The 16,066-nt window shown below is 38.5% G+C and overlaps 3 protein-coding genes across 3 annotated transcripts in view; all 3 read left to right on the top strand.

Moving 5' to 3' along the window:
• LOC136825127 (mucin-2-like) overlaps positions 1-5,184 on the top strand; it is an 11,908-nt gene extending 6,724 nt beyond the window's left edge. Inside the window, exons 4-8 of the mRNA XM_067081170.1 lie at positions 360-1,421; positions 1,457-1,729; positions 1,780-2,085; positions 2,169-3,587; positions 3,716-5,184. Of these exons, the coding sequence (XP_066937271.1) occupies positions 360-1,421; positions 1,457-1,729; positions 1,780-2,085; positions 2,169-3,587; positions 3,716-5,184 (4,529 nt within the window). The remainder of the gene's footprint in view (positions 1-359; positions 1,422-1,456; positions 1,730-1,779; positions 2,086-2,168; positions 3,588-3,715) is intronic.
• Positions 5,185-7,594: 2,410 nt separating this feature from the next.
• On the top strand, positions 7,595-9,574 carry LOC136825126 (putative per-hexamer repeat protein 5). Its single transcript, XM_067081169.1, has one exon. It carries the CDS (start codon positions 7,595-7,597, stop codon positions 9,572-9,574), a length of 1,980 nt encoding a protein of 659 aa, XP_066937270.1.
• Positions 9,575-12,236: 2,662 nt separating this feature from the next.
• On the top strand, positions 12,237-13,753 carry LOC136825125 (uncharacterized; the record flags this gene model as incomplete). Its single annotated transcript, XM_067081167.1, has 1 exon — positions 12,237-13,753. A coding segment is annotated over one exon (1,338 nt), but the record flags the coding sequence as incomplete, so codon positions are not given.
• Between the last annotated feature and the right edge of the window lie 2,313 nt (positions 13,754-16,066).

Below are 16,066 nucleotides of genomic sequence, written 5' to 3'. Positions count from 1 at the left end.
ATAGTTTCAGTTGTACTAATTAATGAAAAAAATTAAAATATTTGGTTATTAATATTATGTATAAAAGATATTACTTTTAATATAACTATAACTTAAATTATTCATACAACTTTAGTCACTAGCAATGCAATTGCCATTGTAGGAAAACTACCATTAAAACTAGCACTGCCTCAAGCAGAGTTACAGATACCACCACTGACACTAAAATGAAACCTAAGAAAATAGCTACCACTGAATATGTAAGCGAAAACACTTATAATGTATTAGGACTTTCTATAGGTACAATGAAATTTATACCAGTACATTAGCTGGAACTGTAAATGACAACTTCACTGATTATACCACTGGAACAATCACAGGTCCTACAACTGCAACTACCACAGAAACTACTACAGGAACTACCACTGGTACCACAACAAGCACAACAACTAAAACTACCTCTGGAACTACCACTGGAACTACAAGTGGCACTACCACTGGTACTACTACAGGTACTACCACTGGAACTACCACTGGTACCACCACAGTCACTACCACTGGAACAACTACAGGTACTACCACTGGAAGTACTACTGGTACCACCACAGCCACTACCACTGGAACAACTACAGGCACTACCACTGGAAGTACTACAGGAACTACAACTGAGGCTACCACAGGAACTACTACAGGAACAACCACAGGAACTACAACAGGTACAAGCACTGCAACAACTACAGGTACTACCACAGGTATGACCACTGGAACTACCACTGGAACAACTAAAGGTACAACCACTGGAACTACCACTGCAACTACCACTGGAACAACAACAGGTACTACCACAGGTACTACCACAGGTACAACCACTGTAACAACTACAGGTACTACCACAGGTACAACCACTGGAACTACCACTGCAACTACCACTGGAACTACAACTGGAACAACTACAGGTACGACCACTGGAACTACAACTGCAACAACCACTACAGGTACTACAACAGGTACAACCACTGCAAACAACCACAGGTACAACCACTGGAACTACCTCTGGAACAACTACAGGTACAACCACTGGAACTACCAACCAGGTACAGGTACTACCACAGGTACAACCACTGTAACAACTACAGGTACTACCACAGGTACAACCTCTGGAACTACCACTGGAACAACTACAGGTACAACCACTGGAACTACCACTGGAACAACTACAGGTACAACCACTGGAACTACCACTGGAACAACAACAACTACAGGTACTACCACAGGTACAACCACTGCAACAACTACAGGAAGTACCACAGGTACAACCACTGGAACTACCACTGGAACAACTACAGGTACAACCACTGGAACTACCACTGCAACTACCACTGGAACAACTACAGGTACTACCACAGGTACAACCACTGTAACAACTACAGGTACTACCACAGGTACAACCTCTGGAACTACCGCTGGAACACAACAGGTACAACCACTGGAACTACCTCTGGAACAACTACAAGTACAACCACTGGAACTACCACTGGAACAACAACAGGTAGTACCACAGGTACAACCACTGTAACAACTACAGGTACTACCACAGGTACTCCCACTGGAACAACTACAGGTGCTACAACAGGTACAACCACTGCAACAACTACAGGAAGTACCACAGGTACAACCACTGGAACTACCTCTGGAACAACAGGTACAACCACTGGAACTACCACTGCAACTACCACTGGAACAACTACAGGTACTACCACCAGGTACAACCACTGTAACAACTACCAGGTACTACCACAGGGACAACCACCGGAACTACCACTGGAACAACTACAGGTGCAACCACAACCACTGGAACAACTACAGGTACAACCACTGGAACTACCACTGGAACAACAACAGGTAGTACCACAGGTACAACCACTGTAACAACTACAGGTACTACAACAGGTACAACCACTGAACTACCACTGCAACAACTACTACAACTGGAACAACTACAGGTACCACAGGAACTACAACCACTGGGACAAACAGGTACTACAACAGGTACAACCACTGAACAAACTACCACAGGTACAACTGGAACACCTCTGGAACAAACAGGTACAACCACTGGAACTACCACTGCAACTACCACTGAACAACTACAGGTACTACCACAGGTACAACCACTGTAACAACTACAGGTACTACCACAGGTACAACCTCTGGAACTACCACTGGAACAGCTACAGGTACAACCACTGGAACTACCTCTGGAACAACTACAAGTACAACCACTGGAACTACCACTGGAACAACAACAGGTAGTACCACAGGTACAACCACTGTAACAACTACAGGTACTACAACAGGTACAACCACTGAACAACTACAGGAAGTACCACAGGTACAACCACTGGAACACCTCTGGTACCATGCAACTACCATTGGAACAACAACAGGTACACAGGTACAACCACTGCAACAACCTCTGGAACTACCAGGAACAGCTACAGGTACAACCACTGGAACTACCTCTGGAACAACTACAAGTACAACCACTGGAACTACCACAGGAACAACAACAGGTACCACAGGTACAACCACTGTAACAACTACAGGCACTACCACAGGTACTCACTGGAACAACTACAGGTGCTCTGGAACAACTACAGGTACAACCACTGGAACTACCTCTGGAACTACAGGTACAACCACTGGAACTACTGCAACTACCACTGGAACAACTACAGGTACTACCACAGGTACAACCACTGTAACAATTACAGGTACTACCACAGGGACAACCTCCGGAACTACCACTGGAACAACTACAGGTGCAACCACTGGAACTACCTCTGGAACAACTACAGGTACAACCACTGGAACTACCACTGGAACAACAACAGGTAGTACCACAGGTACAACCACTGTAACAACTACAGATACTACCACAGGTACAACCACTGGAACTACCACTGCAACTACCACTGGAACTACAACTGGAACAACTACAGGTACGACCACTGGAACTACAACTGCAACTACCACTGGGACAACTACAGGTACTACAACAGGTACAACCACTGCAACAACTACAGGAAGTACCACAGGTACAACCACTGGAACTACCTCTGGAACAACTACAGGTACAACCACTGGAACTACCACTGCAACTACCACTGGAACAACTACAGGTACTACCACAGGTACAACCACTGTAACAACTACAGGTACTACCACAGGTACAACCTCAGGAACTACCACTGGAACAACTACAGGTACAACCACTGGAACTACCTCTGGAACAACTACAGGTACAACCACTGGAACTACCACTGGAACAACAACAGGTAGTACCACAGGTACAACCACTATAACAACTACAGGTACTACAACAGGTACAACCACTGCAACAACTACAGGAAGTACCACAGGTACAACCACTGGAACTACCTCTGGAACAACTACAGGTACAACCACTGGAACTACCACTGCAACTACCATTGGAACAACTACAGGTACTACCACAGGTACAACCACTGTAACAACTACAGGTACTACCACAGGTACAACCTCTGGAACTACCACTGGAACAGCTACAGGTACAACCACTGGAACAGGTACAACCACTCTGGAACAACTACAACCACTGGAACTACCTCTGGAACAACTACAAGTACAACCACTGGAACTACCACTGGAACAACAACAGGTAGTACCACAGGTACAACCACTGTAACAACTACAGGCACTACCACAGGTACTCCCACTGGAACAACTACAGGTGCTACAACAGGTATCACCACTGCAACAACTACAGGAAGTACCACAGGTACAACCACTGGAACTACCTCTGGAACAACTACAGGTACAACCACTGGAACTACCACTGCAACTACCACTGGAACAACTACAGGTATTACCACAGGTACAACCACTGTAACAATTACAGGTACTACCACAGGGACAACCTCCGGAACTACCACTGGAACAACTACAGGTGTAACCACTGGAACTACCTCTGGAACAACTACAGGTACAACCACTGGAACTACCACAGGTACTACCACTGGAACAGGCACTACCACAGATACAACCACTGGAACTACCACTGCAACTACCACTGGAACTACTACAGCTACGACCACTGGAACTTCCACTGCAACTACAACTGGAACAACTACAGGTTCGACCACTGGAACTACCACTGCAACAACTACAGCTACGACCACTGGAACTACCACTGCAACAACTACAGCTACGACCACTGGAACTACTGGTACTACCACATATACAACCACTGGAACTACCACTGGAACAACTACACCTACGACCACTGGAACTACCACTGCAACTACCACTGGAACTACAACTGGAACAACTACAGGTACGACCACTGGAACTACAACTGCAACTACCACGGGAACAACTACAGGTACTACAACAGGTACAACCACTGCAACAACTACAGGAAGTACAACAGGTACAACCTCTGGAACTACCACTGGAACAACTACACCTACGACCACTGGAACTACCACTGCAACTACCACTGGAACTACCTCTGGAACAGCTACAGGTACAACCACTGGAACTACCACTGCAACTACCACTGGAACAACTACAGGTACTACCACAGGTACATCCACTGTAACAACTACAGGTACTACCACAGGTACAACCTCTGGAACTACCACTGGAACAACTACAGGTACAACCACTGGAACTACCTCTGGAACAACTACAGGTACAACCACTGGAACTACCACTGGAACAACAACAGGTAGTACCACAGGTACAACCACTGTAACAAGTACAGGCACTACCACGGGTACTACCACTGGAACAACTACAGGTACTACTACAGATACAACCACTGGAACTACCACACCAACTACCACTGGAACAACTACAGGTACTACCACAGGTACAACCACTGTAACAACTACAGGCACTACAACAGGTACAACCACTGCAACAACTTCAGGTACTACCACAGGTACAACCTCTGGAACTACCACTGGATCAACTACAGATACAAGCACTGCAACTACCACTGAAACAACTACAGGTACTACCACAGGTACAACCACTGGAACAACTACAGGTACTACAACAGGTACAACCACTGGAACTACCACTGGATCAACTACAGGTACAACCACTGCAACTACCACTGGAACAACTACAGGTACTTCCACATCATCACCTTCTTAGCCACATGCTGAAGATGCTACTGAACTTAGAATATAATCTTAGGACTGACTTTGGCTCTTAGGAATTTCCATATTTGCATATTCTTACTTTTAATTGGCTGCTTATTCAACTGCAAAACTGCGGCTTTGCTTCATCTGTTTAATTATACTTTTTTCATTCCACATTTTTCCTTCCATCAGGAATAAATGTTCTTAATATACCTCACACTGCTTTCTAAATAATTAAATAAGATATTTTCTAAATAATTATTATTATAACATTTTCAGAAGCAATAATTATTCTAGTAATTTATGCTTCAATAAACATTCACTCATTGGAGAAAATTACACTTATTCATATACATTTTATTATTTAAATATAATTCGGTGCTCAGACTTTAAGCTAAAGCTTTTATTTCTCTATTGGTCTCAACAAAAGGTTATTCCTTACAACACTGAGTAAAGTGTGCTTACCCTGCATAAATAATACATATATAATATATATATATATATATATATATATATATATATATATATATATATATATATACCTCCTTAGCTTGCAAACACACCACATGACACTACATGACAAAGCCATGAAGACAAAAAATCTCATAATAATATATTTTTTATTTTGCTTCTTGTCCAAAAAGGCAAGTTAAAATTTACCTTGTTTTGTCCAAGACATGTCTTTGATTCACTTTGCTTTGTCCAAGACATGTCTGATTCACTTTGCTTTGTCCCAGACATGTCTTTGATTCATTTAGCAATCTCAAAGTCATGTCTTGATTCACTTGGCTTTCCTGTCATGTTCCTTGTTTATTATAAACCCTTTTCCTATTACCTACTAAATAAAAAAAACTCTTTGTTTTACCCATGATATTATATAGATAAGTTTTATATCCCTATTATTATTATTATTATTATTATTATTATTATTATTATTATTATTATTATTATTATTATTATTATTATTATTACTGCTTATGTAAAACTGGGCACTCTCAATCAAAATGAAAGTTATCCAAGCAGATTTTATATTAAAGATTCTTTATCTTCTAAAATAGGGATTTGGGCCAAAATATTTTAGTGAAAAGGTTTCATGCCTTAAATTTCAAGTTATACAGAACCTAAAACTGTTTCATGCCTTAAATTTCAAGTTATACAGACCCTAAAACTAAAGTTTTTCAGTAAATATAAGAGTTTTGCAATATCCAAATAGGGAGTGACGTTTTCACAGATTTTTTTCTATTATCACAATCTATTTCTACAAAATTCTATGTATGAATTCTTCAGTCAAATTATTTCTATCCATAAGTCTGGGTCTCTTAATTCAACGATTAATGATTATATTTATATACACCTAAGACTGAATGGCTTCAGCTAACTTGCACAGATATGGTACCTGTGGACAACTCAGCATTTTCTGCTATTGACTCTAATGAACATGTTATTCAACACTTACACCTCAATTGTTCATAATATTTCAACCACTTGAAGTGTTCAGTGGTAATTATGACAGTTCCAGTGTAACCTGACGTACTATGACATTTCCTCGTCAATATCCCATTGGGGATTTTTGTGTACCAGTATGAATTAACTTTGTTTCTTAATTCATGTCTTCCTCAATTTCCCATTGGGGATTTTTGTGTACCAGCATGAATTAACTTTGTTTCTTAAATCATATCTTCCTCAATTTCCCAGTAAGGATTTTCGCACCACTATGAGCTACCTTTGTTCATTAATTCATATCTTCCTCCGTTAAAATATCATATTTTGCTTTACTTAATTTTGAATATGCTGCTTGATCTGCAATAACTCATGCTTCTTTTGAATTCTCTACATAAAATGCTAAATTCATCTTTGGTGTGAAACTTACTAAGTTCATTCCCGGAAAAACTGAATCAAAAGTAATTATATTAACCGAAGTTTATTCTTGGAAGGATTAAATCAAATGTAATCAGTAATTATATTAATAAATAGCATTCGACTTACACAATGTTTTCAATTTTAGTTGGGGATGCCAACTACTTGGTAAAATTATAGTAAGATTTATTAGTGGTCTTTATATCAATAATTTTTTAAATAATAATATCAATAATTACATTTGCTTATATTTTCAGTTTTACTTTATGGAAAAAATTCCAAAAATATGGTTATTAATATTATGTATATATAAATGACAATGATATAAAAGAAATTACTTTTTATGTAACTAGAACTTGAATTATTCATATAACTTTAGTCACTAGCAATGTAATAACCATTGTAGAAAAACTACCATTAAAACTACCACTGCCTCAAGCAGAATTACAGTTACCACTCTGACACTACAATGCAACTAAGAAAACCGTTACCACTGAATATGTAGATGAAAAAACTGATAATGTATTAGGAATTACTATAGGTGCAGTGGTATTTGTAATACTAAAATGGCACGAGCTGCAAATGGCAACATCAATGATGATCCCACTGTAACAATCGCAGGTACTACCTCAGGTACCACAACGGGAACTAGCACTGGAACTACTACAGGTACTACCACTGGAACTACCACTGGTACAACCACTGGTACTACTACAGGTACTACCACTGGAACCACTACAGGTACAACCACTGGAACTACAACTGTGACTACTACAGGTACTACCACTGGAACTACTACAGGAACTATGACAGGTACTACTACTGGAACTACCACTGGAACTACTACAGGTACAACCACTGGAACAACGAATGCAACTACCACAGGAACTACAACTGGGACTACCACAGGTACTCCCACTGGAACTACCATAGGTACTACCACTGGAACCACCACAGGCACAACCACTGGAACTACCACAGGTACTCCCACTGGAAGTACTACAAGTACAACTGCTGGAACAACCACTACAACTACCACAGGAACTACAACTGGGACTACCACAGGTACTACCACTGGAACTACTACAGGTACAACCACTGGAACTACCACTGACACCACCACAGCTACTACCACTGAAACTACTACAGTAACTACAACTGGATCTACCACAGGAACTACCACGGGTAGTACCACTGGAACAACTACAGTTACAACCACTGGAACTACCACAGGTACTACCACAGCTACTACCACTGGAACTACAACAGGTACTACCACTGGAACTACTACAGGAACTACTTCAGGTACAACCACTGGAACTACCACTGACATCACCACAGCTACTACCACTGGAATTACCACAGATACTACCACTGGAACTACTAAAGGAACCACTACAGGTACAACCACTGGAACTACCACTGCAACTACCACAGGATCTACAACTGGAACAACCACAGTTACTACCACTGGAACTACCACAGGAACTACCACAGTTACAAACACTGGAACTACCACAGGTACTGCTACTGGAACCACTACAGGTACAACCACTGGAACTACCACAGGTACTACCACAGGTACTGCTACTGGAACCACTACAGGTACAACCACTGGAACTACCACAGGTACTACCACTGGAACCACTACAGGTACAATCACTGGAACAAGCACTGCAACTACCACAGGAACTACAACTGGGATTACCACAGGTACTACCACTGGAACTACTACAGGAACTACTACAGCTACAACCACTGGAACATCCACTGACACCACCACAGATACTACCACTGGAACTACCATAAGTACTACCACTGGAACTACTACAGGAACGACTACAGGCACAACCACTGGAACTACTACAGGTACAACCACTGGAACAACCACTACAACTACCACCGGAACTACAACTGGGACCACCACTGGTACTACCACTGAAACTACTACAGGTTCAACCACTGGAACTACCACAGCTACTACCACTGGGACTACAACAGGTACTACCACTGGAAGTACTACAGGCTCAACGACTGGAACTACCACAGCTACCAGCACTGGGACTACAACAGGTACTACCATTGGAACTACCCCAGGAACTACCACTGCAACTACAACAGGTACCACAACAGGAAGTACCACTGGAACTACTACAGGTACTACCACAGCTACTACCACTCCAACTACAACAGGTACCACAACAGGAACTACCACTGGTACCACCACAGCTACTACTACAGGAACTACCACTGGAACAACTACAGGTACTACCACTGGTACCACCACAGCCACAACTACAGGTACTTCCACTGGAACAACTACAGGTACTACCTCAGGTACAACCACTGGAACTACCACAGCTACTACAACAGGAACTATCACTGGAACAACTACAGATACTACCTCAGGTACAACCACTGGAACTACCACAGCTACTACAACAGGAACTATCACTGGAACAACTACAGGTACTACCACAGGTACAACCACTGCAACTACCACTGGAACTTCCACAGCCACAACTTCAGGTACTTTCGCCTCATAACCGCCTTAGCCACACGCTGACGACGCTACAGAATTTGGAATCTGTATATCTGCGTTTATTTATTCTCAAGGCTGGTTTATATATTCTTAAGAATGGCTTTGGCTCTGAGCAAATTGCATATTTGCAAATTCTTACTTTAAAGAAAATGCTTATACAACTGCAAAACTGCGGTTTTGCTTCAGGTGCTTAATTATTAATTTTTTACAGTTTTATTTTATTGCTTTTCTTCAGGAATTGTATGTTCTTAATATAGGTCACACTGTTTTCTAAATAATTAAATGACATTTTCGAAAGCAATCCTTATTCTAGAAATTTGCTTTCTAAACAATAAAGTAATATATTTTCGAGAGTAATTCTAGTAATTTGTCTCTAAATGAACTTTCACTCGTAGGAGAAAGTTACATTTACTTAAATATAACTCAGACCTCAGGATTTAAGCTAGAGCTTTCATTTCTCTAGTGGTTTCACCAAAAGGTTATTCCTTAAAACACTGAATAAAGTTTGTGCTTACCCCTGCCTAAATAATGAAATAAATAAATAAATTAATTAATTAATTAATTAATTAAATATACATTAGTCAAGTCATGAAGAAAAAACACGATTATATACCCTTTTATTTTCCTTCTTGTCCCAAAAGGCGCGTTATAATTTACCTGGCTCTGTCAAAGACAATGTCGTTGGTTTATTTGACTTTGTCAAAGACATGTCTTTCAATTACTTGGCTTTGCTTGTCCTGCTCATTGTAATAAACTTTTTTTCTATCACCAATTAAATATAAAATAATACTGCTTTACCCACGAAGTTATATTCAATGTTTTTTCAGCATCATCAGAGAACTTTATATCCCTTTAAGGTATATTTAAAGTTACACAATGCTATGAATGTTATTATTATTATTATTATTATTATTATTATTATTATTATTATTATTATTATTATTATTATTATTTATTATTATTATTATTATTATTATTATTATTATTATTGCTTAAGTAAAACTAGGCAATCTCACAATTAAAATTAAATTTAGCAATGCAATACTTATATTGAAGGTTCTTTATCTCCATAAGTAGGGAACCGCGCCAAAATCTTTTAGAGAAAAGGGTGAAAGCATTAAATTTTAAGTTATAAAGATCATAAACCACAGATTTTTCAGTAAATAGAAGAAATTTACTACTTAAATGTTGGGCAGAGCAATATCTAAATAGGGAATGAAGTTTTCACTGAATTTTTCTATTATTACTAACTTTTCTACAAAATTCTATGTATTCATTCTTCAGTCAAATCATTTCTATCCATAAGTCTGGGTCTCTTAATTCAACCATTAAATTATTATATTTTCATAAACCTAAGACTGAATGGCTTCAGCTAACTTGCACAGGTATGGTACCTGTGGACAATTCAGCCTTTCCTTCTACTGACTCTATGGAACAAATTGTTCAACACTTATAAGTGTTCATAACATTTCAACCACTTGAAGTGTTCAGTGGCAATTATAACAGTTCCAATGTTAACTGACGTATTATGACATTTCCTCGTCAATATCCCATTGGGGATTTTTGTACCAGTATGAATTAACTTTATTTCTTAATTCATATCTTCCTCAATTTCCCATTAGGGATTTTTGTACCAGTATGAATTACCTTGTTTATTCATTTAAATCTTCCTTACCCTGTTCAAAGCTTCAATTTTACTTTCTATTAGTTTCATTACAAATGCTTGTCTGCAATCACTCAGGCTTCTTTAGAATTCTCTGCATAAAATGCTAAGTTCATCTTTGGTGTGAAACTCACTAAGTTAATTGTTAGAAAGACTGAATCAACTAATAGCTCTGAGGAATAAATACAGTTCTGAGCAATTATAGCTCTGGGCTATAACTATAGCTCTGAGCTATAACTAAACCTCCGAGCTATAACTATAGCAGTGAGCAATAACTATATTTCTCCTTTGATTCTTATTAATTCTCTTTCTTCTTCATTATATTATCTTTTCATTATCTAAGCTCAACCAAAGCTTTCCTAACCTTAGATTTTAAGGATCTGAAGGACTGGAAAGTAATCCAAGGGATTGATCAGCAAAGATTATTGAGGTTTTAAGGAAATTCAGAGATTCCAAAGTAAAACCGAAGGACTTATCAGAAAAGTTGATTGAGATTTCAAAGATCTTAAAGATTTCAAAGTAAACCAAAAGGATTTATCACCAAAGATTATTGAGGTTTTATGGAAATTCAAAGATTTCAAAATAAACCCAAAGTATTTATCAGCAAAGGTTATTGAGGTTTTATGGAAATTTAAAGATTTCAAAGTAAACCCGAAGGATTTATCAGAAAAGCTGATTGAGATTTTAAGGATTTGAAGCACTTTAAAGTAAATCTGAAGGATTTATCAGGAAATTTGATTGAGATTTTAAGGATATGAAGGATTTTAAAGTAAATCCGAAGGATTTTTCAGCATCAGGAAGATTATATAGATTTTAAGGACTTCAGCATTTCAATGATTACAAAGTAAATCAGAGGGATTAGTCAACAGTTGCCAATCACAAAGATTATTTAGATTTCAAGGATTTCAGAGTAAATCCGAAGGATTTATCAGTACTTACTGGTCACAGAGATCGTTGATCATTCCCTCAAATTTATTATCTATTTTAATTTGTTTAATGTCATATATTCCTAGATTTTTCATTTTATTTTTTTTTTTTGCAGGATCTACCACTGCAACTACCACAGGTACTACCACTGGAACAACCACTGGAACTACCACTGAAACTACCACAGGTACCACTACAGCTACTACTACTGGAACAACCACTGCAACTACCACTCCTACAACCACTACAGCTACCACAACTGCAACAAGCACTGCAACTACCACTCCTACCACTACTGCAACTACTACTCCTACCACCACTGCAACAACCACTGCAACTACCACTCCTACCACCACAGCTACCACTACAGCTACCACTACTGGAACCACCACTGCAACTACCACACCTACCACCACTGCAACCACTACGGCTACCACAACTGCAACAACCACTGCAACTACCACTCCTACCACCACTGCAACAACCACTGCAACTACCACTCCTACCACCACAGCAACCACTACAGCTACCACCACTGCAACTACCACTCCTACCACCACAGCTACCACTACGGATACCACAACTGCAACCACCACTCCTACCACCACTGCAACAACCACTGCAACTACCACTCCTACCACCACAGCAACCACTACGGCTACCACCACCGCAACTACCACTCCTACCACCACTGCTACCACTACAGCTACCACTACTGATACCACAACTGCAACAACCACTGCAACTACCACTCCTACCACCACTGCAACAACCACTGCAACTACCACTCCTACCACCACTGCAACAACCACTCCTACTACCACGGCAACCACTACGGCAACCACCACTGCAACTACAACTCCTACCACCACAGCTACCACTACAGATACCACAACTGCAACTACCACTCCTACCACCACTGCTACCACTACCGATACCACAACTGCAACAACCACTCCTACCACCACAGCTACAACTACAGCTACCACTACTGATACCACAACTGCAACAACCACTGCAACTACCACTCCTACCACCACTCCTACCACCACTGCTACCACTACAGCTACCACTACGGATACCACAACTGCAACAACCACTGCAACTACCACTCCTACCACTACTGCTACCACTACGGCTACCACTACAGATACCACAACGGCAACAACCACTGCAACTACCACTCCTACCACCACAGCTACCACTACGGATACCACAACTGCAACAACCACTGCAACTACCACTCCTACCACCACAGCTACCACTACGGATACCACAACTGCAACAACTGCAACAACCACTGGAACAACTACAGGTACTTCCAGCACATAATCTCCTTAGCCACACACTGAAGATGCTACTGAACTTGGAATCTGTCTATGTGCGTTTATTATTCCTGAGAATATATTCTTAGGACTGGCTTTGGCTCCGAGGAATTTCCATATTTGCATATTCTTACTTTTAATTGGCTGCTTAGTCAACTGCAAAACTGTGGCTTTGCTTCATCTGCTTAATTATGCATTTCTTTATTCCATATTTTTGCTTTCAATCAGGAATAAATGTTCTTAATATAACTCACACTGCTTTCTAAATAATTAAATAAGGTATTTTCTATATCATTATAATTATGACATTTTGGAAATAAATATTTATTCTAGTAATTTATGCTTCAATGAACTTTCACTCGTTAGAGAAAATACATTTATTCTTATATACTTTATTAAATATAATTAAGTGCTCAGAGTTTCAGCTAAAGTTTTTATTTTCCTAGTGGTTCCACCAAAAGGTTATTCCTTACAACACTGAATAAAGTGTGCTTACCGCTGCAAAAATAAATAAATAAATAAATACATAATATATACTGTACATATATACTTCCTCAGGTGTTCTACAGACTTGCAAACACATATGACAAAGTCAAATCACGAAGATAAAAAATCTCATAATTACAATTTTTTTTTTTTTTTCATTCTTGTCCTACAAGGCATGTCTCAATTTACGAGGCTTTGTCAGGGACAAGTCTGTGATTCACTTGGCTTTGTCAAAGACATCTCATGTCTTTGAATTACTTGGCTTTGCTTTCCTGTTCATTGTAATATCACCTAAGTATATATAAAATAAAACTGTTTTAGCCACGGAATTATATTCAATATTTTTCAGCATCATCCAAGAGTTTTATTTTCCTTTAAGATATATTTAAATTCTTTTACATTGCTCTATTATTATTATTATTATTATTATTATTATTATTATTATTATTATTATTATTATTATTATTATTATTATTATTATTATTATTATTATTATTATTATTATACTGCTTAAGTAAAACTAGGCAACCTCACAATCAAAATTAAAATTAGCAAGGCACATCTTATATTCAAGGTTCCTTATCTCCAATAGTAGGGAACTGGGCCAAAATCGTTTTGGGGAAGAGGATGAAATACTTAAATCTTGAGTTATACACACCCTAAAACAAAAGTTTTTCAATAATAGAAGAATCTAACAGCCTAAATGTTGGGAAAGCAACATCTAAATACGGAATGAAGTTTTCACTGATTTTATTTTGTCATTTTCATTTATTCCTACAAAATTCAATGTATTAATTCTTCTAATAAAGTATTTCTATCCAAGAGTCTGAGTCTCTTAATCAATAACTATTAAACATATTTCCATATACACAAAATTAATTGGTTTCAGTCCACTTGTACAGGTATGGTAATTGTGGACAATTTAGCCTTTCCTGCTACTGACTCTATGGAACAAATTTTTCAACACTTACATATTAAGTGTTCATAATATTTCAACCACTTTGTATTCAGTGGTAATTATAACAGTTCCAATGTTAACTGACGTATTATGACATTTCCTAGCCAATATCCCACTTGGGATTTTTGTACCCATATGAATTAACTTTGTTTCTTAATTCAAATCTTCCTCAATTTCCCATTGGGGATTTTCGTACCACTGTGAACACCTTAGTTTATTAATTCAAATCTTCCTTACCCTGCTAAAACCTTCAATTTTGCTTTCTATTAGTTTCATTACAAATGCTTGTCTGCAATCCCTCAGGCTTCTTTAGAATTTTCTGCTAAAATGCTAAATTTATCTTTGGTGTGAAACTCACTAAGTTCATTCTTGGAAGGACTGCATCAACTATAGCTCTGAGGAATAAACACAGTTCTGAGCAATAATTATAGCTCTGAGCAGTAATTATAGCTCTGAACTATAACTAAAACTCCGAGCTATAACTAGAGCAGTGAGCAATAACTATATTTCTTCTCTGAGTCTTATTAATCCTCTATCTTCTTCATTATATTATCCTTTCATTATCTAAGCTCAACCAAAGCTTTCCTAACCTTAGGTTTTAAGGAACTGAAGGATTGGAAAGTAATCCAAAGGATTTATCAGCAAAGATTATTGAGGTTTTAAGGAAATTCAGGGATTTCAAAATAAACCAAAAGGATTTATCAGAAAAGAAGATTGAGATTTCAATGACCTGAAAGATTTCAAATTAACCCAAAGTACTTATCAGCAAATGTTACTTAGGTTTTATGGAAATTCAAAGATTTCAAAGTAAACCCGAAGGATTTATCAGAAAAGCTGATTGAGATTATAAAGATTTGAAGGACTTTAAAATAAATCTGAATGATTTATCAGAAAATTTGATTGAGATTTATGGATCTGAAGGATTTCAAAAGTAAGTCAGAAGGACTTTTCAGCATCGCGAAGATTATCTAGATTTTAAGGACATCAGGTTTTCAATGATTACAAAGTAAATCCGAAAGATTAGTCAACAGTTACTAATCACAAAGATTATTTAGATTTCAAGGATGTCAAAGTAAATCCGAAGGAATTATCAATAATTACTGGTCACAGAGATCATTAATAATTCCCTCACATTTA

This window comes from Macrobrachium rosenbergii, chromosome 37 (assembly GCF_040412425.1).
Source record: "Macrobrachium rosenbergii isolate ZJJX-2024 chromosome 37, ASM4041242v1, whole genome shotgun sequence".
In the NCBI taxonomy this organism is placed as follows: Eukaryota; Metazoa; Arthropoda; class Malacostraca; order Decapoda; family Palaemonidae; genus Macrobrachium; species Macrobrachium rosenbergii.
Note: the sequence above shows the minus strand (reverse complement) of the source record. Positions and strands in the feature narration are given on the sequence as shown.